Genomic DNA, 27,127 nt, shown 5'->3' with positions numbered 1-27,127 from the left:
AACCAATTTTGTTAGACTAGTCTTTTGAAGTACCTAATTTTATTGAGGATATCAATTCCAGATTGCTCCAAGAGGACATTTTTCACAAAAGTGCGTGGGATGGAAATCTTCTCAGTGCTAGCCTCAATCAGGTCTTCACGGATGCGAGCTTTCTTCATTACATTTGGGCAAAGGTTTTCCGCTGCATCCACCATAGACTCAAGGAGCGTCTGCAGCACAGTAAGCAAAAGCTAACATCAGGTATTGAAATTTTCATTAGCTGGAAGATCACAGCATTATTCTGGTGCATAGCACGACAACACTTTTAGACTTGTAATTTTTACAGTTTTTCTTCCTAATTTCCAATCCATTTTGCAATCCAGCTGCAATATGAAAGGCATTTTACAAAATAAAGCTAAGGAGGAACAACATACTAGTTTTGAAAACGACCCACAACTGTACTTGTTTGCTTTTTCAAATATGAAACATTTACATCTCTATGTGTTTAACTGTCAGAACAATAAATTAGCTTCCCTTGTGCACCCACCACTGCTGCCTCTGCATACTGCAGAAGCAGTGGATGCTCTGCTCCAGCTGCCTTCGCTCTAAACTGTGACCTGAATCAGCAATTTTCATCAATGCTCCAAACCTGCCAATTTGTAAGAGGCATCAGTGTATGAAGAAAGGAGACTCATGAGAACTTGGCATGCCGTACAGGGCTGGAATATACTAGCCAAATATTAAGAAGTAGCTACAAGTATGATTTGCAGTGGGCATACAATCCTTTAATATGTGGATCTCATTTACATACACGGAAGTCCACAGTGAACCTTAGGTGCAGTCAACAATTTTTATTCTTTTTTAATGACTGATCAAAACTGCAAACCAGGACAGAAGAAAACCATGCACACTCCAGAAACAGGACCATGTAACCCCCCCAGCTCCCTCAACTTTCTTTTTCTTAAAATAAGGTCTCCCCTGCTGATGGTATCAAGTCAACTTCTCCCCTCTTAGAAAAATCTTTCATATATACCTCAATGCTATGACGTTATGTTATGAAGCCCCTTTCAATTTCATTAGATTTATCTCCTATCTGTGCCTGTGAGAAAAGTTAATTCTGGTTTAAATCCTGTTTTATCACCTACTGGTTTCTTTTCCAAACCCCAGCTCTGACTAGAAGGCTAAAGAGCCCTCACTACAGGCACAGGTGAGGGCTCACAGTCCCTCACATAATCATCCATGTATGAACTTGTGTCACGAAAAGTGCAGGAAAGCTCTAACGTACACACACAGGAATCAGGATGAGACATAGAAACACTACTAGTGCCCTGTATCACTGAAACATCTTTCCTTTAATTGCTTTCAATTTTTGTATCCAAAAAGGTTAGGTAGGACCACAGAAGGTATAAAACAATCAGCTGGTCATCTGGAAAACTAAATTTTAAATTCATACTGTTTTATCTACATGCTGATATGTACCCTGTGTAGAGTAAAACAGATTTATTTATAAACACAAAGCAGTATTTTCTGACAAGACTGGATATTGTTCTTTGTTCAAATTCTCTCCTATGTCCACCTTACTCCATCTCCAGTTCCAGCAACTCAGGAAAATCTATTTTAGATAACTTCAGAAGGCTGTTCAACCATCAGTTAATTTCCCATCAAATAACTTGTTTCAGAGATTGCAAGAGGTTAAGGCTCATCAGCACGGGATTTGAAAACAAACTACGTTCATTCCCAGCATGAAGTACTACTTAGAAAAGATCAGTAAGGAGACGGTTCTCTCTGGCAGCTGGTCCCTCTGCACGCTGAAGCTGTCACACTGCTGCACTCCAGTGACCATGGGGTCTCCTCGGGCTATGGTGCTTCCAAAGTGGCAGAGAGAACAAAGACACTGTCCTTGGTTCATGCTTCAGCGTATGTGCAAGACCCACTTCCCCCAACTTTGAATCCTCTAAACAAGTGGGACAAGCAGCAACTATTAGAAGACATCAGATTTTTCAACATATGCCATGTCACGTGCAGCTTTTGAGCAGTTTTTTAAAATCCAAAGGAAGGTGGAAAGAATAGAGGAACAGGACAGAGCCCAGTATACTGAAATTGGCCAAGTCGTCTTCCGTAAGACTGAAGATTGATAACCCAACAGAAAAAGGTACTTACAAATAAAAAAAGAAACAAAATCATAGTTTCATTGCAATGGTAGACTAGGTAAGCCTAACTCCAACCTAGGTGCTTCTAAAAGGTACAAAAATAATGAACTGCACCCCTTGAAAACTCTACCAATTTCCTTTTTCTTCTCAATCTCACTCCACAGGTAAGCGACCTCTGGCTGAACTCCATCTTATCAGAGCTTTTCTCTTTGCATAGCCCTACCATAATTGGCAATTTTCACATGTAGATACTGACTAAGAAACAAAAACACCATTACTGCATAAAAATTTTAATTATTCAAAGCAGAATCTTTCAGTCTGTAGCTCTTAATTGACTGATGTTTAAGTGTCAATTCCCAAGGACAACACAGCAGCATAAAGCAGCCACACTGTACAGCAAAGTCTGATATTTACAACATTTGATTTATAGGTATAAGGGACAACTGACATTATAGCTAATGTGGAGCTTGCTCATGGGTTCCCAAGCTCTCTGCACTTTAAGGACTCCTCCGGCACTCCCTCCTTCAATCCCCAAGCAGATTCTGGGGCTGTAACACTAATGAAGAGCCTTTCAAGCCCCTGCGGCCATATCCACATGGAGGATGAAGAACTTCAATGGTGGAGACAACTGAGACAGGTAAACTACTAATGAGAATTTCTGACACACCCATTTTTTTCCCATGACATTTATTCACTGGTGCAACTGTGTAGTCTACCTTGAAAAATCACACTCAGCCTCCCAAGAGTTACCGATGGATCACAATCGTAAAAGTTATAAAGACTTGCCATGTTGAATTACAACTGCAGTCTAAGCATGGTCGTTCAAAATGGATCATGTGAAGAAATGCTGCGTGAAGGTGTCAGTGGGAAGTAGGACTAAAGACTTTACCTGAAAATCTCAAAATTAATTTTTACTCAAAATACTCGGAGAATGTGCAATTTAAAAGTCAAATAAGAGTTTGTATCTCTTCTTTAAGTGCACAGCTGAACATATTTTCTTCAGTGGTGGATTTCAACTGTTGATTTCACACAACTATTATCGTATCTACAGGAACCTTTCCCCACCCCCTACTTCCATCCCAAAACCTTTCACTGATGGAAACTCACAGCTACCAATATTGACTGTGGAGGGGAAAACATTTCAGTCACAAGGCCACAAATGCCAGTCAGCAGGCATGCAGAAAGAAGAGAACCAAGTCCCAAGTCCTGCCCACAATTAATGACTCTTAACATTGAGGGGAAAGATACAGTAAAAGGACTGGAGGATGATGATATCTAAAGAAAAAATGGAACAGGTGATGGAGCCAACAAACCCTTTGCACGAGGATGAAATTTAGGATGAATAGTTCAAGCACTCCTGTCCTTCTGTTGCCTAAGCACCATTTATCTTGCCTATGATTTTCCCTTAGGCCTTTGCAGACTGAATAAAGCATCTCCGGGTTCTGTGCGTCCACAGTGACACCAGCAGGAGAAGAGAAATTAAAGGGCCTTGCTAGAGTTTCTCCTTTGGCCAACTAAACTCACTCCAAGATGTTGCTTTGCCTTATTCTAACTTCTTCCTTCCATCCCTTCCCTTCTTTGAAGTTAAAAAAAAAAAAAAATAAAAAAAAATCTCTTATTTACCTGAAGAGCATTCATCGACTTACCCAATTTCCAAACACTTCTTTCTAGAATCAGGCTCTGGTTGCTATGGAAGCTAAAAATCAAAACTCCATTTACAGCACATAGGATGTTTTTCCCCCAACAATTACAAAAAGAACTGTACTTATGTGAGCTCCCTTACCTATCTTCACAAATAATAAACTGCATATGATTTGTTTGATGTTTTGAATTGACCTAAACAACTGGAAAAAAAAATCCTAATCCATGTTCAACATTTTCTCCTCCACGCAAAGTACACCACCATAGAACTTCAAGGAAAACCTTTCAGCCTTGAGTGTGAAATTAATAAAAATGAGTGTTACGATATACAAATATACATTATGACTTTATAGTTTCTTGTAAGGCACTTAAACTTTAATGCCACACAAATCAAAAGTAAATGTAAAAGTTAGAATGGCTGAGCTAAAGTGCCTTTTGCTGTAAATGTGTAAAAGCATAAATGGAAGACCCATTAACTCAATCTTATGCCAGGAACTATAAATAACATTCCAAATGCTGAAGAGGCTTTTTTTTCCCCCCCCCTTCTATAAAACTCTCCAAAATGCACAGGACTTATTTAAGTGCATGAGCCCTGCACGAAGGGCTGACCTGACTATTCCCATCCCAATAATAGCCTAGAAGCTCCACTGGGAAGAATCTTGTGGATAACTCACTTTCATGTCTGCAGAAATTAAAAAAGTGATAAAGAATCTTCACCTTATTTCATATAATGGGGAAAGGGAGGAAAATACTAAAAATTCAGCACCATTTTCCTCCTCATTAACTTTTTAATTTTGAAAAAGTAATTAGTAATGTGGTATTATTATTGTTCTTCATTATGTTCCCACTGATTGAAGCATTTTCATGTTGTTTAAACTGAAAGTTCAACCTTCACTTTCAGATTATTTGATAAGTTTAAATATAGCAAAACACAGGCAAGGTAGCTTAGTAATAAACTTAAGTTGATCTGAATTGCCTCAGAACCATATTCTTAAATTCATCTGCTTCCATACAGATCCCAACAGTTACTGAAGTTTCCCCACCTTGACTTCTTCCTGGACTGATACCTTTGCTATGCTCTATGGATGACTCTTCCTTGATTATTATACAGTAAGATCTAACATAATTCAAGGTAGAAGTTTCTGAGCAAGAGCTGGCTGAACACACAGGTGAGAATATTCACACATCAATTACGTCAATTTCAAGAACTGAGGTTTGACAGGCAACTTGTGACAAGATTTCCTGTAAAGCTGCCTGTACGAATTCTTGGGGCACTCTCAATATATACAAGTTATCCAAACCAAACAGTTAAAGTGGAAATCCTGTACCAGGTTCAAAAGTGGTCACTGGGAAAAAAATTCTGCAATGGAGTCTACAGAAAAGCAGCTTTCACTCCAGTGGGATACCTTAACTAGTGAGCACTTTTCTCCAGGGCATAAGACTTTTTAGGGTGCTTGAGAGATGCCTTTATTAAGTGTCTAAGGAGCAATTGATAAGTCTTCCCCTTCTAGAAGATAAAATAAGATGATAATAAACAGTATATGCTCCTTCTGCCCACTGCAAACACTAAAGCAATTTTTTTCTTTCCAACCAGGCAAGTATCCAGATAATAAGGCATAAGCTATAAGAAACTAATGAAAAGATAGCTTACAAATACAATGAGAAATTTAAAAAAAAGTGTGGCACATTTGCATTTAGCAACAGAAGATCTCAGATTTAGTTATTTCTGCACGTGAGAGATGGTAACACATCTATCCACAGACCTTAAGTTGCTCATCCACAACCCTTGTGACTTCTCCAGCCATGGATTCAAGTGTCTCTTGGATTGGATTGGAGAGTGAACCATTTGCTCCTGCCCAAGAAGCTCCACCGAGGTGATACAGATTTGGTAAGAGCTGTAAGACAGAAAGAATATCTTTGGAAAGTACACTCATCATTACCTGTCCTCAAATCTGGACAAACGGGAGGAAATCTCTCCGTTAAATCAAAGTCTTTATAAATTAGAATTATTTTGTCACTTTAAATACTACCTACAGCTGATCATCTGAAGAAAATAGTCTTTTGTGACACATTGCTATTTTAACTCCCCAAAAAGAGAAAAGCTGCAAGCACAGTATGCTCGGAAAGGCTTACTGTTTTGGAGTTCTTAGCATCCCGCATAAGCCGTTCTGCAGATTTGACATCTTCCTGTACAGCATCCACACCACAGTTTCTTAAAGAGTTGAGATGATCTTGCACTTTTACACATATTCTGTCAATCATCTACTTGAACAAAAGAAATAGAAAAGATAAAACATCAGAATGTTGGTCAAATGCAAACTGAATTCAGTCCAGGTAGCAAATCAATAGTAGCACGATGAGAGATTTGTAGTGACCATATAACAATCTGGAAATGCATGATCAGAGCTTGGAGGTCCAGGATAACTGCAAATAACCAACAAGTTATCCAGTTCAAGTGTTGTTCTGTTTTTTGGAGCAAGTTTAATGCTAAAAATGTTGTCGATATATCTAACACTTAGTTCTGAAGGTCCCTGAATTGTTAAGAAGTTCAGACAGTAAAAGAAAGCTCTGTCACTATCCATTCAACAAACGCCAACAGAGATTTCTCCTGTCTAAGCAAAATGCAATTGCACAGGCTTCTGGGGTATTCTTTCAAAATTTAAATATTCCTAGTTGCAAGGGAAATATAACTACCGAAGCAGAAGTTTCCATCAGACCTGTCCCAGTGGGATAAATTGAACTTAATCTGTATCTGCAACACAATTCATTCAACATGCTGCAAATACAGGGCAGGTGGTATATCTGTATCCTTACAAGACAAGCCAATAAGAATGCCTGACATATAGTCAGTTTTGATTAAGATATATGGGGCAGGGAGATATAATAGTTAAAAGTCTTTATCAGCCCACATAGAATTCATTAGAACTGGCTATTTGACATTTTGAAGCAACATCTGAGTGCATGTCATCACCACATAAAGTCTAGAGTTCTAGCATCTCGTATCATTAGCAACAAGAACTGAAATAATTTCACAGCATGCTCCTTTTCTGCTCCACATGACTCTTCCTCTTCAAAGGGCTTTGGGTGTTTTTTTGTATAAGTACAAAAAGCTAATTAATTATTAGACAGTGGAAAGTCTCATTGGGACACCTGGACTGAAAAAAAAAAAAACCACAATGGGAATAATAATGCAATTCCACCATACTAACTAGAGAATCTTTTCCAGCTCTCTTTTAAAACTATTTTTAAAATCCATCCTTATTGTACACAATTTAATATAGAAATGAGTAATTTTACTCTACTTTCAAAATAACAGTAAATTACATTTACTGAAACCTGATGTGTATGTGGTTGTTGGAGAAAAGCACAACTAAAACCACCAAGCTATAAAAAAATCTAAACTTAATTCATATGGAGATTATTAACTTGGGAAAAAAAGGTGGCATTGGAACAGATAAATTACTAAACTAAAATAAAGTGATTGCTGCTCTTGCAGTTTTTAGTGCCAGTACAACTCCACGTACCATTTTCTCTGTTGAGAGGTTAGAGTATAATTTCAGGTTCTAGTAATAAAACTCTGTCCCATTAAATTTTAATAACACAGGGAGAAAAAGGCCACTTTGAATTAAGATTCACCAACAAAAAAAAATGCAGAGAACAGAGAGAAATTTCATTGACTCAGCTGAAGAGCAAAACAGATATTCCTCTCCTGTATACTGGAGTCTTCCGTTTGCATGGGTACACTACTGGTGCAAACAAACGTGGAAGTTTAAAACAAAGGCTGTGACAAGTTTTATTCTGCTTATACCACCTTGCTTCAGTGGTGCACTGGAGCTGAAAACAGCCCTGAGGGGTACTGGCAAGAAATGCACTAGAACAGAGAGAATGGTAAGCTACCACAGAAAATGCTTGTAGTCTTCTCAAGAGAAAGGAAAAAAAACCAGAACAACATGTGGCATTTAGGAAACCTGGTAGTGGCTGGCAAAACACAAAAGCTTCCCAGTTTCAAGCAATATTTTGGTCTGTGTTAGAGAGGAAGCCTTTTCAGCTGTCCAGACTATAAAAACCACAAAGACTTCTACCTTCCTTTGCTCCCTCCCTCCAAGTAAAGCTTCCCATGATACCCATAGTTCTGAAGGTGTAAGGTAGATGACGACTTACTCTTTAAGGCTATTTGCTCTGGTGGTACCTAAGGGCATGTTTACATGGTTGCTCAGTGCTAGGCAGAGAGACTGGAAATGACTCAGACACCAGAACTGGCACAGCCTTATGATGATGCTTGTCACACAGATGAGAGCCTGCTGAAAAGTCAGACTCCTGAGAACGAGTGAACTAAACTGTTCCTGGTTCCAACAGTAGTTCACTCAGAAATAGCTCGGGTCTTTCTCTACACAGTACTGCTATACACAAGACCTCCCTCTCACAAAATATTTTTTCCCATCCAAAAATATTATCATTGAAAATGATTATTTCTTGGGAAATGAAGTGTCACCAACAAGGCAAATCTTGCTTTAAGCTTCTCTGACAGAATGAGAGAGAACTCTGTCCCCAGGCAGATTTTAGACACCGAGAAATACCAGTAACGAACAAGTTCTCACCTGTTGAGTGGTACTAGTGACAATGCCTTGCTGCAGCCGGTACGCTTGCTCCTGTAGGTACTTTCTGGTCTCATGATTACGAAGCAAGTAGTTTTCTATCTAAAAAACAAAGCCAGGTTAGGAAACTGATTCGACTCTCCACATTGTAATTTGCTTTCAATTTTGCTGCTGTATCAGAAATGGGGACTGACAGAAAAAAACTGCCTAAGTATTTGTTTGTTATCTGCAAACCTTATTATGTGTGCCTCAATGCTTAATAATCACATTGGCAAATATTCATTCACTCACGGACTAGTGAAACATCATTAAACACTGCTTTTGCCAGTGTTTTCTGAATTAGTCTTCTATTTTGAACTATTTAGTAAGTTACGCTGACAACGGAGTAGATCCATGTTTGAGAAATATTTGAACGGACTCTATCCATAAAGCGTTGTTGTAGAGATCATGATAACACAAGATAGTTGATTCATTTCTTTTCGATTCATTCAGCCCGCTGCAAAGACACAGATTTAAATAGCAGTATGGTCTGGAGACAAGATAAAATATCTAGAAGTGCATAACTGATACAGGAGCCTCAGTTGAAAAGCTGCTTAAGGCTAAGCAGTATATAAGTGCTCTTCAAAGACAAGTGATTCCTACCCACAGCTGCTGGTCACAGCCTACCACAACTGTCATCAGCAGTAAACATCTACTGTCAGTCACCTTAAAGCACACAGAGTAACCCCCTAACCAGGCTCTATCAAACTTAGTCAAGTCAGAAAACCCTACTAGTAAACTGTTTAAGGTTCACCAAAGGTGACGGATCTGGTCTGAAAGGAAGAGAGGGGAAAAGGATGGGTGGAGTCATCAGCAGGTTGTGAGGCAGAGACTAATAGGGACTGACGGTCACCTCTAAACCTGCATCAGCAGCAAGAACTGGAACAGTCTGACCATGCCCCACAGTAATGCAGCATCTATCCAGTTTGCCCACACTGTAAGTAAAGCATGCTGCAAAGGGACTTCAGGCGGTTAGCTACTATGTCCATCTGGTGCTGGACCAGGGCCAGAAGCACTCTCATTGTACTCAAGCTGTGGTGTGCTGAAGCTTACGGACCGTCCTGAAGTGTCAGTCAGTTCAGGTGTTCCTACACCAGGCATGACAACTCAGTCCGTGCGGGCAGGCATTCTTGCGTGCATGGAATTAGCTGCATTCACAGCACCGCTCCAGAGACTGTTAGCGTTTTTTGGAGAGAACTTCCTCGTGTTGCGTAAAGGAAGCCTGAACCACACATGTTAAAACAAACTCAGGGCCAAACAGTTTTAGCAACTTTGAAATGAATAAAAGAAAGTGCTCTTTGTACATAACCCCTAATTAACACATAGAATTTAAATCCCCACAGCCAGAAGCTTCACTTTATTTTTTTCAGAGATGCATCTATCATTCTAGATATGAACCTATCTACAATTATATTAAACGAGATGTAAGAAATATGTCCATCCCCCATGATTCAGATTTTTTAAAGCAAAATTTAGATCATTTTCATGCATCAAAGAAAAAGGCACTAACTACCAGCACTTTTCCCTGTGAGAATCATTTTACTGAAAATTTCTTTACTAATACGGATCATAGACATTTGCTTTTTAATCACAGTTATCTGTAAGAACTATTTATAAGGTTTTTATGACCTTACCCTGGCTGGAGGAAAACTACTCATTAAAGAGATGTGAACTGTATGCTTTCTGATTGAGCAGGAGGCTCATTTGGAGCTTGCAAGATTTACTATATTAAAACTCAGCTGGGAGTTTTATAACTCATGCAAGTGGAACAGCTACAGATACTGTCAACACCTCTTCATCCAAAAGAACATGTTGGTGCAGTTGTTTATTTAGGGCAACATAGTGTGTGAATTTTATATGTACAATATAAAACATAGGCAGTAAATGTTTTTATCCTCCCCCAAATTAAAGAGCATCCTTTGTCTTGTAGAGCGCTGACTGCACTTTTTATGCCAAAATAAAAAACGCGTACCAATAATTCTACACACATGGAAATACGCAAAAGCACATATGTAACAAACATGCCAGTTTCTAACTCTCTTTTCCATAGTTATACCTACAGCAATACAAGGTCTAGCTTGTAATTATTTAGTTATGACTTTTCCATACTACACCATTGCATTCCATCACCCTTCACTCCAACCGTTCTTTGGAAAAAAAAGCCTTACATACTCTTGCGGCACTTGCTTACCACATATGAGTCCATGCAAATCAAACAATCAATGAATCTAGCCAACAATTCTTACTTAGCCAAGCGTGAAGTCACAATCACTTAAAATTACTACTTTATTTTTAGTGGTTTTATTTCTGTACGTTGGTGGCATATGCAATACCTTTTGCAGTGCCTCTTCTGTTTTCTCAGGGTTTGTTTTGAGTGCTTGGGAAGCATCATTCATCGGTATAGGCATAAATCTCAAAGTATAATTCCTAAAGAAAAATAAAATAAAATATTTTTTAATAGTAGAAGTTAACTTAATTACTGTATCTCTTTATGAAGAATAAACTAGAAGGGAGAAATAAGATGCATCTAGCTTGTCCGTGGAAGGTACTAATAATGTATTTTTCACATTTCTAAGTGGGCTAACTGGAGGTATGCATGCTCCTTTTTGCTGCTAATGCTTCTTTGCTACTAGATAGAGGTGGAGATTTTGAAAAGTAAAAAATGCAGTTAAGTGGCCAATGCCCAGTGGCTGTCAATTAAAGGCCTAGCTGTCCTCTGTACCTTTGTGCACAAGGTTGGATTACTTTTTCCTGTATCAAAACAGAACAGGGAGTATCACTGCCTGCTGGCAATTCTATCAGATCTAAGTCTAAATGGAAATACTCAGTAACAGAATATTAAGAGAACATAATGAGAGTTAATAATAAGTAATAATAAAGAGAATGTTAATAAGAGAATATTAACAGACTAAGAGACTGAGTCTTGAAAATTTACTATTTAATAACTTCTTGTGTTTACAACAATTTGAAGATACTTGCTGAATTTTTAATAAAAGCTAACAAAACAAGTGTAGCATCTCCACATTTCTTTATGCAAACAATTGCTCCCTGCATTTGTTTACAAAATATTTCCGTAGCTTTGTCCATCTGCTGTGATATGACAATAAAGATAGGGTTTTGGTCTTGAGTCAAAATTGTATTTAAACTCTGAGAACATAAATTGGCTAGCATGACACAGTTAAACCTAAAATGCTACATGCAGTGTTACGTCCACACACCTTCAGATATGAATAAATGAAAAGAAAAAGAGCAGAAAGTTCTTAAAACCTGGAAAGGAAACTATTCTTCCTATTTTCAATTTGCCTTAATTTCCTGCAAACATCTCTTCCTCCTCCTTCGGCTGTCTGCAAATGTCCCACTAACAGTCTGTTCCTATTCCATCCAGAGCTACATGAATATGGTTGGAACTGTCTATTTTTGAGCACTTTAAAGTTGACAATTTTGACTGAGTCAACTCCATTGATTTCAATGGCCCCATCCCTCACTAAATGCACTAACTCCAACAGAAGACACCTTAACTACTGTGAAACTCCAAGGTTCTTTCACTTCCTCTCCCGCCAGTTGCTTAGCCACATGACTCATAGAATCATAGAATGGTTTGGGCTGGAAGGCACCTTGATCATCTAGTTCCTTGAAGATCATCTAGTTCCTTGAGACATGGGCCCGTGCGAACCTCACGAAGTTCAACAAGGCCAAGTGCAAGGTCCTGCACATGGGTCAGGGCAATCCCAAGCACAGATACAAGCTGGGCAGAGAATGGATTGAGAGCAGCCCTGAGGAGAAGGACTTGGGAGTGTTGGTTGATGAGAAGCTCACCATGAGCCAGCAATGTGTGCTTGCAACCCAGAAAGCCAACTGTATCCTGGGCTGCATCAAAAGAATTGTGACCAGCAGGTCGAGGGCGGTGCTTCTCCCCCTCTACTCTGCCATGGGCAGGGACACCTTCCACTAGGCCAGGCTGCTCAAAGCCCCGTCCAACCTGACCTTGAACACTTCCAGAGATAGGGAATCCGCAGCTTCTCTGGGCAACCCATTCCAGTGCCTCACCACCCTCATAGTGAAGAATGTCTTCCTTATAGCTAATTTAAATCTACCCTCTTTCAGTGTAAAGCCATTACCTTGTCCTATCACTACATGCCCTTGTAAAAAGTCCCTCTCCAGCTGTCTTGTAGGCCCCCTTCAGGTACTGGAAGGCTGCTATGAGGTCTCCTCGGAGCATTCTCTTCTCCAGGCTGAACAGCCCCAACTCTCTCAGCCTGTCTTCTCAGGAGAGGTGCTCCAGCCCTCTGATCATTGTGGCCCTCCTCTGGACTTGCTCCAACAGGTCCATGTCTTCTTATGTTGAGGGCCCCAGAGTTGAGGTGGGGTCTCACGAGAGCAGAGTAGAGGGGGAGAAACACCGCCCTCGACCTGCTGGTCACAATTCTTTTGATGCAGCCCAGGATACAGTTGGCTTTCTGGGTTGCAAGCACACATTGCTGGCTCATGGTGAGCTTCTCATCAACCAACACCCCCAAGTCCTTCTCCTCAGGGCTGCTCTCAATCCATTCTCTGCCCAGCTTGTATCTGTGCTTGGGATTGCCCTGACCCATGTGCAGGACCTTGCACTTGGCCTTGCTGAACTTCATGAGGTTCTCATGGGCCCACATCTCAAGCCTGTCAAGGTCCCTCTGGATGGCATCCCTTCCCTCCAGCGTGTCAACTGCACCACACAGCTTGGTGTTGTTGGCAAACTTGCTGAGGGTGCATTCAATCCCACTGTCCATGTCATTGACAAAGATGTTAAACAGTGCTGGTCCCGATACCAATCCCTGAGGAATGCCACTCGTCACTGGTCTCCACTTGGATATCAAGCCATTTGATCACAACTCTCTGAGTCCATCCAGCCAATTCCTTATCCACTGCGTGGTCCATCCGTCAAATCCATGCCTCTCCAATTTAGAATGAAACACTTCAATGAAACACCACTCTCTGAAGGACAGCAGTCTTTTGAACTGCCAAACACACTGATTCCTTATTGATACTACCCAACAATTTACCTTAAATGATAATGGAAGATTTCTATGTTTCTTCCCCAACGTAACCATGGTGATACGTAGCTGTCAGTGGCAGGCAGTTACTCATGTGGCATCAGCAAGGTCCCTGTCCTTCCACAGTGTCCAACTGCCTACTGTATCACAGCTAGAAGATTAACTTTTGTTTCTAGTTGTCTTATCCTTCAAGAGTACTGTGCCTACTATACAGGCCCTGTTATGTTTCCTCATGTAATACTAAACAGCGAATAATTGGCTGTCCACCAGCATGGGGACAATTTTTAAATGTGAAAGATACCGAGCTCAAGGACAGATAATAATTACAGAACTTGCTGATTGCCTGACTACCTCCTGGCAGGTGGGTTATTTATTTAGTTAAAAAGAAACAAAGGTAGATTTCCAAGGATCTCTGCAGCTGTTTGACATTTAAAACATCACATTCATTGAAATCTATAATTGCCACCTCTCATGCTAGTAATTATATGCTAAATTCAATTTAGTCAAAGGCTTAGTGCACCCTCCCTCACATACCCAGAGGAAGGGGGCAAAATGAAAGGCAAGGAGATTTCACGGACACACAGTCACAGAGGCAGAACTTTAGAAGACCACTACCCTAAGGAATACTCTGTACTTGGTTTCCTTCCAGACAGAGCATTGTATCGGAATGCTATTTTATCTTCATCTAAGAATTAACTAGCTCTTAGGGGCAAAAAAATCAAGAATTTAAAGCTCTCTTTTCAACTTCGATCATCAGAGCAACATTCATCTTCACACTTAATTTTTCTCTGTTCCCTTTGAAGTCTAAAGTATTCCTCCATTCTTCTTTTTTAATAAAAGAAGAATTCTTTTTAATAAAAGAAGACTCCACTTGTCTCTTGTAACAGAGTACATTACCAACTCAATAATCCAGTAATTTCATAACACATTAATACTCTCAGCAAAATACCTGTATTTAAAGGATGTTAAATTTCAGAGAGGTGCTCAGAGACTGGAAAGGATGTCTCAAAAACCTTCTGTCTCTCCTACATACAGTATGTGTGACAACAGCCCTACATTTCATCATGTGTTATTTCCCTTGTAGCAACTTCTGCTCCATTCATGACATTAACTCTCTGCTGCAGAGCGATTATTTTACTGGCTGTTTTGTTTAAAACCAGGAATAAGATAATCTGTTTTGCAGGCTTGGGTCTGTGAATTTCGTGTCACTGCAAATGTCTCTAACAAATCCCAGTATTTCCCACCAGATTTTAGAACCTGCACTATTTCTTCAGTCTGTCCATACAGAAAAAAAAAAATGTTCTAGAAATTAATATGGGGCAATACCGTACAGTTCTACAATAGAGAGTGGGCTCTAGGCCCCAAAGCACATAATCACATGCTTACTTTCATATCAAAATTACTGAGATACAAAACCCTGTTTAATGGTCAGGCTGAACAGGATGCCCACTGTTCTCAAGTGTTCTCCTGAACTGACACCTGTACTGGACTCTACAGAAGATCCTCTTAGCATCTCACGTCGGCTGGCTGGGACACCCTTGGGGCAACTCTGCCAACAGCCAAGCTCCTGGAATTCCCTTGCTGGAACAACCTTTTCACACAACTTTAAGCAGATAAAGAAAAGCTGGGAGGAGGGGAAAAAACAATCTTCAGATCACTTCAGCCTGTTTTAAAGTCTGTTACAATCCCTCCCAATTCTCTCCTCAGCCTCCTCCTCATCCTATGAAAGCCTAGCCACCTTCTTTTTTGTGGTTTACTATATGACTATTTTTCTTAAGAACAAAATCAAAACAATACACACGACACACATACCCCCAAAGCATCTTCAGTATATTTAATTCCATTTTGAGCAACAATCCTTTCCTACAGAATATTGATGGTTTCATGTATTTTTAGGAAACATATGGTGCAGGATGTTCTCAATATGTCTTCAAGATGGATTGTTTAAAGGCTAATTGTTTTCAGCCAATATTGACAGTCCGTCTCTTGCAAGTTTAAACCTTTGTTGCCTGTGGCTTAGTTTGTGATATTATCAATGGTTTTAACAATTTTTAAATGTTAGAGGAGACATAACATGACCTCAGCTTCCACGCTAAATAAAGGAGATGTTGCCTCAACAAAGTGCAATGTCACACAATTATCTGTAGCATTTCTTTTTTTTCTGCTGAGATGATTTGCTTTTGCCTTAGGATTTCCCCCTCCTTTCTTTTTACTTATCCAAGCACTTCAGAACAGAAAAGTAAAGTTGATGCTAACCAGAAAATAAGCATATTTTCTTTTCTACCAGTCTTCCTCATAAATGTACATGCTATTGCTCTCTAAAAGAGAAATGTCTGCAAGCTGACAAATAACCTTTGCAAATTATTATTCACTACTATCAATGGAATCACTCCAAGATGATTTGCTTAATTATACATCATTTATATAATTTCCCCCATCAGTGCAACTGAATTAATTTTGAAACCAAGTATATAAACTACCACAGTTTCATAAAACAAGTAACTTTATAAGCTCTAGCCTCATGACCCCTCTGAGGTTTAAGATGCTCCCCTAAGTCGTTATACAGTTTTGCAAGACATCTTGTCTAGAAACTAGCAATTGTACGTTACCTTCACCTTCTAAAGAGAGCCTTTGTTCCTCTCTGAGGGATTTAATGACATGAAACAACTGCAACTGCTGCTTAATTTAAATCTGTAATTTTTCCCTCTTAAGAAAAGTAATAATAACGCATAAAGAAATGTGATGGAGATGGAGAGAGATGAAAGCCATTTAGCATCTATCACTGGTAACGGCTGCAACTCTGACTAAGCTCAGGGAAGCAAAATGACCCAGACCACAGCGATTACGAACAACAACTGCAGTTCCTGAGATCATCACTACTAGTTTCAGCTTGCTGGAGGAAAGAAAAAAAAGTCAGACCACAAAGGCATGCTTCAGTAATTTTCTGTTATTATATACAGCTTCATTCACTGACTAGAATAGAATTTCTGCATGCTATCAACACAACAGAATGAAGAAAAGGGAAAACATTCTCAAATTCAGAATTTTAATGCTAACAGCAGAACTCAGTGGCCTTAATGCTGATAGCAGAGTATGGATGAAAGAGCCACAGAGCCTTTTCCCATCCTTTTGAAGGATGTGAAGTAATACATTTTCCTTTACATGAAGCACCCTGATGCTTAAAATTGAGAGCGCTCAGCATCTTTAAATCATATTGACTGCGGTGACAACTGCAGCTGCTCAGATCATTCAGGATATAAGTCTCCAGCCTCTTCATCAGTCATTCAGTTGCTTCAGAACTTACTTTTCCAGTGCCACAGCTATGTCCTGGAAGCCCTGCGCAGTGATGTTATTCTTGTCCCATATTACAGTTCTGAGAGGTGGGAGGGAGAAGAAAGGAAAAAAAAAAGTTGAACAAGAACCACCAAATAAATCTGTACTGAAACTTTGCATATCAAAATAACACAGCGCTTTATGTTCAAAATTGTACAGTGGAAGGCAACATTTTAAAAACCTGTCTTTAGTTATATGCTAAAACCTTGAAGTGGCAGAAGTTAGGGACAAAGATACTACAAAATTCAGTTTCCCTTTCTTTAAAGAGGACTCTGTACTATGTTTTCCACCACTAACATAAAAACATAACTTTTCTAAAATGCAGTTGTTAGAAAGATTTGGAGATAAAATTTCCTGCTTTTTCCAGGAATAGCATAAAAAATAAAGTTCAAATGTCTGCTTTGCAAGCCCACACTGAAAGACAAGAAAATTGCAGTAAGTGATCAATCTCTGTCCTACATAGGCTATATGACTACAGTTATAGAAAAAGGTATTTAAAAAATTCATGCTGATTGGTGTCAAAATTTGCAGGTTATTGTATATTCAGTCCTGTGCTAGCTCATCACACAGTTCCTATGATACCATGTGCAACATAACTAGCTGCCAGCATAAGCCATTAGGTTAGGTGCATAAATTGCAGCTCTTTTGAATACACAATAGTGATAAGAGTGATCAAGCCTTCCCCCTCATCCCCCAGTTCAGACCACCCAAGCAGACTGCCTGGCAATTTTGCGAACACATGTTCAAAGATCTCATTAGCAGTCAGAAGAGACAGTCAAGCGGATAAATCTTGCTTATGCAAGAGCACTAGTTGAAGCTGTTCTTAAAAAAAAAGGCACAAAAACAAACGAAGATTTCTGGTGTTAAAGAAAAAAAAAGATAGATGGCAAGGTTTCACAGGTATTGACACCATTCTGCTGTTACAGAATTACCCCTTTGTTTTTTTCAATGGCAAGATGGAGGTAAGGAAGAGAGGAAGAGAGATTCTACACCCACTCTGCAACGATCAGATATGCTTACGGTCAAATCTTGGATATTTTTGTCATTGGAAAGTATGTTTTTATGTCTGCTCGGATGTGATTTTATAACATTTTAAGCAGAGCCAGTTACCATTGCATTACTCAGTTTGTAATCACACCACAGACTGTGGTGACTTTATGTCAACTGTTACATTCAGTGTACTGTGGAACATTTCAGTCTGCCATCCTGAAAGCCATCAAGGCTTTATTTCTTCAGATACTGTGGTCATTTCAGGTTAATACATTCAATAAACCTAAGCCACCTCTCCAGTGTTTTCTTGACATTTTCAATACTCAGTTTGGACATAGCAACGCAAAGACCAGGATTCCTGCTTCTGAACAAAATAGCCAGGACTGTTCTGGGGAATTTCTTATCCTCCAGGATGAGAAATTGGAGACCAAGAACAAAGTGGTCTCTTCACACAGATAATACGCTGAGGAAGGTTCATCTGCACAGTCTGACAAGAGGAGGAGTGAGGTTTAGCTTTCCTGATGATGGTGACATATTTAGAGGTCTTCATCCAGATTCATGCTGATTGAAGGTTTTACTGTTTGCTAATCACATGCTGGATAGAAAAAAAGCGATACTCTCAAACCATCAGTGCCAGACATGTGCTAAAAAGCAGTGAAGTTGTCAGGCGGATGAAGTTGCAGAGAAGAGATGCCAAGATCCATCAGTACCGTAGGCAGGGGAGAGGGGAAGGAGGGATGGTCCATGCTGCTACCCATTCTGAATTCCACATGATCTTATCTACAAAGTGATCTCCAGAAGACAAAAAATAATTTACTTTAGTTTCCCACCCAAGTACCAGAATTTTCTCTGCTGGGAAGGCTTCCAGAAAAGAGAGGGCAGAACAGAAGAGAGTGGCTAAGCACTGGAACAGGGTTCCCAGAGACACTGTGGAATCCCTGTATTTGGAGATCTTCAAAACATGCCTGGACAAGCCCCTGAGCAACCTTGTGTAGCTTCAAAGTTGGCCCTGCTTTGAGAAGGACATTGGATTAGATGACATCCAGAGCTCTATAACAAGGTAGGTTTTTTTCTATGATTCTAGGAAATCTAGAGCTCTCTTGTTCCAACAAGAGGTCTTTCTGTTTAAATTTAGAAAATGTAATTTTCTCCAGTTTCAGTTATGGAAATATTTTTGCAGAGACAATTTGCTTGTCTTGTTTGTTTGTTTGGGTTTGTGGGTTTTTTTTTTAAGAAAAAAGGATGAGAATCTTTCCAAATGGAGACACTATAAAGTGGCTATACCTAGAAGGGTTCTAAGAGAAACAGCTTGAGAATAAGCCAACAACTTCAGTATTATTAAGCCATTGTATCTTTTACTGCAAATACGCTTCCTTTACCTGAGTTTGGTGTTTATCTGTAGGGCTTTTGCCAGCATCTTTGCTCCCATATCTCCCATGGCATTTCCACTAATATCCACTTTTGTAAGAGAAGTATTGCTGCCCAAGGCATTAATAATGATGGTGACCTCAGTCTTCAGCTTGGAATCTGCGAGGGACAATGACTGCAGAGGCTGTGGAGCACAGAAAAGGCACTGATAACAGCAACTAATAATGCGCTCATTCCTCAAACATCAACCAAAAGAAGTTACAAGTTCCCCAAACTCTTGGAGACAGCAGTAAGCATCAAAGAGTTATTTCTGTGTTTGCTGCAAATCCTACAACACATGATAAATTGGGAGTCAACAACTTACAGCACAGGTGTCAAACACATACATACAGATTAAGTTGCAACACCCTGAAAAAAACCCCATTTTTAAGTGACAGTGCCTCCAGTTTCCTGTGGCCTATTAAGTACAGAATACAGCGGGAACCTGAAAAGAGGCAAGATAGCAACAACCAGCTTCGCAAGACAACCTCTAGAGTTCAGTGGGTTTTGCTCAACCAGCATGCTTCCCTGTCAGTGAGAAATAAAAACGTCTAGCACTCCCCTCCTCTCCCTCAGATAGAGAGCTTTATCCAAGGGCAAATTAGGATCTGAGACTGTTAAAACAAAAACAATTCCTTCAAACTGTTTTATTATTGTTACTTCAACTTTAGGAGTGATTTTGCATATCTGTTCTTTCAACTAAGGGCACAGACATTTGGGAGGAAAGAGACAGAAAACCGTAGCAGGTCTGAAATTAAAAACAGTAAGAAGAGTATCTATTAAAATGAGCGTCAATGGATATTATTTACTGCGGTGTTCTGACACCTGTGATTGCAATATCTTTATATAACTTTTTTTTTTAATATACTATGTTAAGCTGAAACTACTTTATTGGGTTCCTGCAAGTCACACTCTAAGCCTTAAAAAAACTTCTTTTAAAAATACCTGTATTCCCTCCATTCTCAGTGTCCCAACACTCAACGGCAGGAGCTCAAGAACTACAGTCTATCCATCACCATGCCTTGCAGAGGTATTACAGCTGTTAAAATTGTAATTTGTCTTTGCTGATGTACGAGAACTCCACAAAACATTTCCCTTGCTCAAATGTGAGTTCATACAGAGAAGTGTATTGTCATTATACACCCACTTAGGCATGTATTGGAGGATGAATTTTAGGAGCCTAAAATTTCCAAATTGCCAGTATGGGAAAATCAACATCTCGTAAGGGTGAACCATGGCACCTACATTAGATGCCTAAAGCTTACATTAATATAAATAAACCAACTGAACTGTGCACACCTTCCAGGGTCCAAGATGCTTGCATGGTACCCGCTATACATTGGGACTCTAGCCTCCAGACACCACTGGATTACAGTGATAACCGAAAAGCTTGCAACAGTAAGAAATGCACTTATAAATGAGGAAATGCATAAAAATTTGGAGGCACAGCAGGTTTATAATTAAAAAGTCTAACAGTAACACAAGCCACATGCTGGTTTTATTTTAAATGGAAGTTATTAAATTACCATGTTAATGTCCTTAATCTGTCTGTGTTTCCCCGTTTTATTACATAATGTACCCTAAAGAATATTAGCATCGCATTAGAATGGCATTTAGAGCTCTTGGCACAAGTTTGAGAAGACCTCCTGCGACAGATTCGTAGAAAAGCAGCATCACGCAGCACTTCAACAGAAATCCCCAATAAGCTTGTGAAAGTGAAGTTTCTTCTGTTTCTCATGTGTCACTTTAGAAAGGGTCATTTGAGTAACTTAGCTGGAAGTGCTCCCTCCCACATACCAATTTTTCTAAACCTCAAATATCCTCCCAGGAAAGGATTTCTCACCTCTTGCATTCCAATACTCTGACAAAACAGTATATGATTGAAAATGCTTCTGCACTGTGTTCTGCAAGGATTGACACCTATACATCGTTACTACTACATATGAAATATGCATATAGCACAGTAAAGCACCTACTGTATTAGCAGTGTCTTAGAAGTGGATGAACTGCTAGTTTTATTGCACAGCTACCCTTATCATTTACCCAATGAGCAAGAAGCAAAAACCTCTGGATTCACTTGGTGCCCTGCATGCAAACTACATCAGAATATAACTCTGTAGGATTAAATGTACAGGCTGCTAAATATTCATTAAATTATCTGACCGTTACATTAAAAAAAAAAAAAAGAAACAACAACAAACTCCACCAAAACCAAATCCCCCACAAACAGGGGCAATACTCTACATAGCCTACAAACATTTACGTCTTTTAACGACTTAATAGTTTTAGCTGGATATTGAGAAAATAGAAGTCTGACAAGCACTTCAGTGCCCCTGCTGCAGAAAACAGATACTTTGCCAATACAGTGAAGATGTCTTAACACAATCACATCAAGGAAGAGGAATTCTTAAAGTAAACAATAGAATTAGAAATTGTATTATTGTATTCATTGATTTTGTCATGCTCCTGCTGGAAAACATTTAATAATTAAATCAAGCTAAATTTTTTCTCCTATGAACAAAAATGCTGTAAAAACCCCCAAAAGGCCAATTCTGCAACAAACACTGAACTAAGAACTAAAGACACTCAGTGCTGGAGTAACTCTCTGCACCTATGCAGGACTGACTACCACTCTGAGTAATGGTACACTGTACCTGCAGTGTAACATCTATTTTTGCAAGAAGAAACGAAATGTCACAGTAAGCATACAGCTTCAGACACTTCCTGCAATACTAATAAGAATACATTATTATAGCCTGCACAGTACAGCATCTACTTAAAAAGAGAAAAAGCCAAACCAAAACAAAACTAAATATTACATTCTTGTCCATATTAAACACCTGGGAAATTTTGCTGTTTAGGTTACTGTTACTGCTTTTACATTGTAGAATCACATTTGCGTCTAGCTGTATTTTTACAGTCATAAAACCAAGCTATTGATTCCTTAAATCATTTTACTCATGGCTTATATTAACACAGCAACAGATCTATTTAAAGTGTGTATAAACACATGAAGAAGCATTTGGCAGATGACTATTTTAGATTAAAGCCTCTTGCTTCAGCTTTCCACAGAGATAATGCACGGTCCCCAAACTGTACCAGCCTACAGGCAATACTGATCAAGCAATATGCTTTGGGCAACATCATACCCTGGTCTCGCCAATTCTACCCTTACTTTTTAATGTCCTGTGGCAGTAAATGCGTGGCGGAACAAGGACCGCCCCATTTAGGATTCAAAACCAAACCAAAATAACTAGAAACTTAAAATAATTTTCTAAGCATTGTACTATCTCAAGGTAGAACGAGGACCATCTAGCTATCTGCAACACATGCTTTGAGGACATGGTGCTATGTCCTCAACTCTTCAGATTAATTTTAGCACCTGATGAAACAGAAACAAACAAGATTCCTTCACTGAAGAGGATTAACAAGAGAAAAGAACATGGGGAGAGAAAAGACAGGTTAACACCAACAGGATCACATGCTGTATCCCAAAGGTTAATGCATGACATGAAGGGGAGAGAGTTATTTTAAGTACCTAATAAAATAACTTTTTGGTGGATTACTTCATTTTAATACTGTTTGAAAACAGGATGAGACTACAGAGCGTGTTCTGTAGGTTAGCTCAGGAAAGACATGGTGAGTAAGAATTACAGGAGCACATCTGACCACTGGATTATGGCAAAAGCTGAAAGTGGAACGATGGCTGACATTGCCTATGGGCTGAAAAAAGGAGCATGAGAAGTTGAAGCTGATGATGCAAGGGAGGGAGAGCTGTGCGAAGATACATCCAAAATTTAGCAGCTACATTTTCTCTGTTCTGGAAGCTTCAAAAACAGAAGCCAGGAAAGATAAACAGAAGGTTGTTAACACTTAATAGAGACAATAAGGTGAAAGTTGGAATTTTTATCCTTGCGAACAGATAATATGGACAGGATAGTCATATAAATTGACAAAAAAACCCCAACCGGATGTTTCAGAAGATGGTTTGGATACTGAAAGGACACACAGAGTGTGTTGAAGAGGTGTTTTAGGATATGGCCCGAGTGGGAAGAAATGTTCACCTGCAACAGAGCAAAAGAACGAAAGAAATTGAGAAAAAAACATACCAAATTACATTTGCTTGTGATTAATCTGGTTGACTTAAGAGTCTTCAGGATAGCTGTGAAAGATGAAGCATGAGATACAGGGCAGGACAGAGACAAATGTCCAAAGAGAAGAAGGAGGTGCTATCTGATGAAATGATACCACCCCTCAGTACAGCATCAACAGGAAAAGGAGGGAAAGGGAAGACAGCCCTGCACTATTTCCTTTAGAGACAGAGTAGGAGGAGTGGTCACACACACCGCAAAATGAAAAGGCTAGTTTGGTACAAGAAGTAATACAGCAATCTACCAATACACTTAGCACGATGCTCCGTCTGATTTGTGCAAACAAGGACTTACTGCTTTCATTACAGCTACTAACTCAATTATAATCAGCTCTGGTATCCATACGCAGCACTTCACTGTGTCACACTAACATCCCATGTTTTAAAGAATAAGGTGAGGAGGTAAGCAAAGAATCAAGAAAAAAACAGTACCACTAATACCAGTTAAGAGGACACAGAGACGAGAGAGGAATAGTTTAACGAATCACTTCAAATACAACTAAGCAGTAAGAAAAGATGAACACAAAATATGGGCCTAATGACCTTGTATGGAAGGAGACATCGGAAACCCTGGTAAAAACTGCTCCACTGAATTGCAGGGTGCAGACACAGATGGAAGGAGAAAATAAGAAAGCAGTTAGTGTGGAGACCATGAACTTGGAGGTGAGACAATAAAGACAACAGGAATAGTAGGTGTTTAGATAACTGAAGTCTACAGTCAGCTATTTCTGGAGAATGAGGAAAGCAGAGCTTGCTTGTTACTTGTATGGGGAATGACAGAGAAAGAAAGGACTAAGATGAATAAAGATTGACAAGCATGAGAGTAACAGAACATCTTAAGATTCCCTTATAGCCAAAACTCAGATGCCAAGTAAGGCAAGAACACACACCCAACCACAAAAGTCTTTCAGAATCAGGAGAGAGGGTAGAAATGAAGAAAGTGGGCAAGGATCTCAGGCAAGGCACTCTGACAGGGTTTTATGAAATTGCTCCTGTGATTAATGTACTAGGAGAAGTAAAGAACAGCATAGTGAACAGTTTATTTGCATCTTTTGAAGGAGAAAGGAGGTCTGGGAGATCACTGCAGTGACTTTGCATTTTGTCAAGCAAAAAAATGCTAATACCCAAGAACAGCTATCAGGAAATAGTGCATTCTATTAATTAAAAAAATGAAAAATAAATTCTGTTATTGAAGGAGTATCACCACCCAGAGAACACTACCATTGTAATCTCCTACCAGGACACAAAAGTTTTGAAAACTTGTGCCTACAGGGCTGTATAATTTAGACCTAAAGCAACTAGGTTAAGTACATCCAACTATTTAGAATGAATGTATTTCAACAAGCACAGATCCTAAGGCTATCCTAAGAACATTTACCTACATGCTACACATAATCCAAAATACTATTTGAGAAAATAAAAACCAAAATGTTGGATGTGTCTGTGCAGGACCATGATCACATCTTATGTAGCAAATTAACACAGTGAAGAAAATTATCAGAAATAGGCTGTGAGGGTACAAATACACATGATGATAGTAGGCAGAAAGATACTCACTGAATCCTCGTCTTGAATCATCTGAACTAAATTATCAAGTACTGGAGTGAGATTTCTGAGGGAAGAAAAGTTAGGAAGACGATGAAATCAGCAGCTTCTCCTCATCCATTCTCGTTATTTAAAAGAAAGAAAAGCCTTACTTGGATTTCATGTTGTTAAAGTTTTTGCCTAATGCCAAGTGTCTTATCGATCGGTTTTTACTAAGCCAGACTACAAGGGTTGAGAGGTCAGATTCTAGGCCTGTAAAGAATCAGATTAGATTAAGAATTAAAACACATTTTCACAAAAGAACCAGACAGGGTCCAATTATTAATGCTATATTCATTCAAGTAACTATATCAGTGTACTAATTTCCAAGAGCTCTAGAAAAATTTCAATTCTTCTATTTTTAAATCTTTTTCTTTTTTTGCCTCTGTTTTTCTATGATAATAAATGCTTTCTCTAAAATGAGCCCTTTAATCTCCATCCTAATCAGCCATTGAAGGCACCTCTCAGAAACACAGAAGAGAAATGTAGTCCCTTATCCATAGTCCCATCACCCAAGGGTAGTTCCTCACATTGTCAGGCAGAGTTTAAAGTTCCTTTGAGAATTTTGAGACCACACTAATTGCTATTTAGTCTTAGTAGAGCTGTGTACCAAAAAGGTCTCAAAGCCTTCAAGTGCAAAAAGGCTAACATAACAGGCTATGAATAAAATGACCTGAAAAACAAGCCAAATTTTATTCTGCTCTTGAGTATGAAAAATAACTTACTGTAGTATTATATCCCCAAACTAGTGGTGTATTTGAAGAGTCCATTAGTTAGATTACAATGACTTAAGATCCAGATCTGCAGGGTAATTTAGATGTCAAATATATTTCTCTATTTATAACAATAAATCTGTTTACATAATTGGGCTGAGCCAGTAGCTCCCAAAGCTTTCCACTTGCCAATCCATCCTACCTTTCTTGGGCTTTCTACAGTACTGGGAATCTCTTTCTGAAATACTTCCACATTTGGCTGTCAGAGGGGCAAACACAGCAGGTGAATTCTTCCATTTCATACATCTACAATTTGAGTTTGCAAGATGAGAAGCCAGCTGGTATTCCCAGCTAGGATGCACAGAGCCTCCAAATAGTCCAAGACTTTTCCAAAGACTCAAACAGGCCTTCTCTCACCTGAAGCTGGTTGACCGTTTGCTCCAAATTTCCCTCTCTTGCTTCTGCAGTATCACGACCTCTGCTTCATTCTGTATCTGGCCTTTCCCTTTCTTCTTTCACTACACTTTCATTTCTCATTTAGCTTCTCATCCTCTTGTAGCTAAGCCCACTTTCCTCTACATCTAATATGATGCTGCCATCAGTTTATTCTGCTGTGTTACATTTATCTCATACAACATAAACTTCTGAGGTTACAGTTAGTCTATAAACATTTCTTATATACTTCATAGCAATAAGAGTTCCTGGTCTGAGACATTTCCATAACCAATATGGCCAATAATCATAAAGCAAGAGTGACCATCCTTGATTACACTGTGAGCTGAAAGAAAAAGCATTTCTCAGGTTCTGGACTTGCATGACCCTCCATTCCTGTTCTGTGTACTTACCATTGTCTGAAATATCTAGGCTGGTGATATTGTGTATTTCTGCTATGCATCCTTCCAAGACTTGTGCACCTCCCGATCTTAACTAGAGACAAAACATCATCCATTTTTGCAAACTAGTTATGGTTTCAAGATCACAGAGAAAACAGTGGTAGGAGCTTTGTGAATACAAAGGCACTACCAGCGCCATAAACAACAGCAACAGAAGAAGTTACAGACATCAGCATGACAGCCTGTGCACACATTCCTACTATCCTCATCCCTCGCTCTCACTATTTGCATATAAATGAGAAAAGGGACTCTCCTTTCTCTTAAAACTACTGCTGAGCAGTTAAATCAGGGAAAGATTTAAATGGTGCAGACACAATGAATCCTTTAGCACTTGTGCCAGGCAGTGACTGCAGGACTTTGGTGCAGGTTCTCCACATGAAAGGGCCAGGACATTTCCAACATGAGAAAAAAAAAATAAACTTAGCCCAGCCTATAAGCATGCAGCACTATCACCCTTGAATTCCACTACAGTCAAGGCTTATAGCGAGCATCTTCTCTCAGCTCTTAGCACAATGCTAGGGTGCTCAGACCAAAGATGAGTAGCAAATTTAAAAAAAAAAAAAGAGGAAAAAAACAAAAAACAAAAACCAAACCCCAATGAAATTACTTTTCCCTGTCACTGA

The 27,127-nt window shown here is 39.2% G+C and overlaps 1 protein-coding gene across 3 annotated transcripts in view; it reads right to left on the bottom strand.

Annotated features, from left to right (window-relative positions):
* Positions 1–27,127, bottom strand: part of CARMIL1 (capping protein regulator and myosin 1 linker 1) — a 202,190-nt gene that overhangs the window by 49,279 nt on the left and 125,784 nt on the right. For all 3 annotated transcript variants that reach the window (XM_072852864.1, XM_072852865.1, XM_072852866.1), the window contains 10 exons: positions 26,457–26,538; positions 25,012–25,111; positions 24,872–24,926; positions 19,137–19,309; positions 16,739–16,807; positions 10,738–10,831; positions 8,369–8,467; positions 5,904–6,032; positions 5,534–5,665; positions 34–209 (listed from right to left, as the gene is read on the bottom strand). In XM_072852864.1, the coding sequence (XP_072708965.1) occupies positions 34–209; positions 5,534–5,665; positions 5,904–6,032; positions 8,369–8,467; positions 10,738–10,831; positions 16,739–16,807; positions 19,137–19,309; positions 24,872–24,926; positions 25,012–25,111; positions 26,457–26,538 (1,109 nt within the window). The remainder of the gene's footprint in view (positions 1–33; positions 210–5,533; positions 5,666–5,903; positions 6,033–8,368; positions 8,468–10,737; positions 10,832–16,738; positions 16,808–19,136; positions 19,310–24,871; positions 24,927–25,011; positions 25,112–26,456; positions 26,539–27,127) is intronic.

Source organism: Ciconia boyciana, chromosome 2, assembly GCF_034638445.1.
Source record: "Ciconia boyciana chromosome 2, ASM3463844v1, whole genome shotgun sequence".
In the NCBI taxonomy this organism is placed as follows: Eukaryota; Metazoa; Chordata; class Aves; order Ciconiiformes; family Ciconiidae; genus Ciconia; species Ciconia boyciana.
Note: the sequence above shows the minus strand (reverse complement) of the source record. Positions and strands in the feature narration are given on the sequence as shown.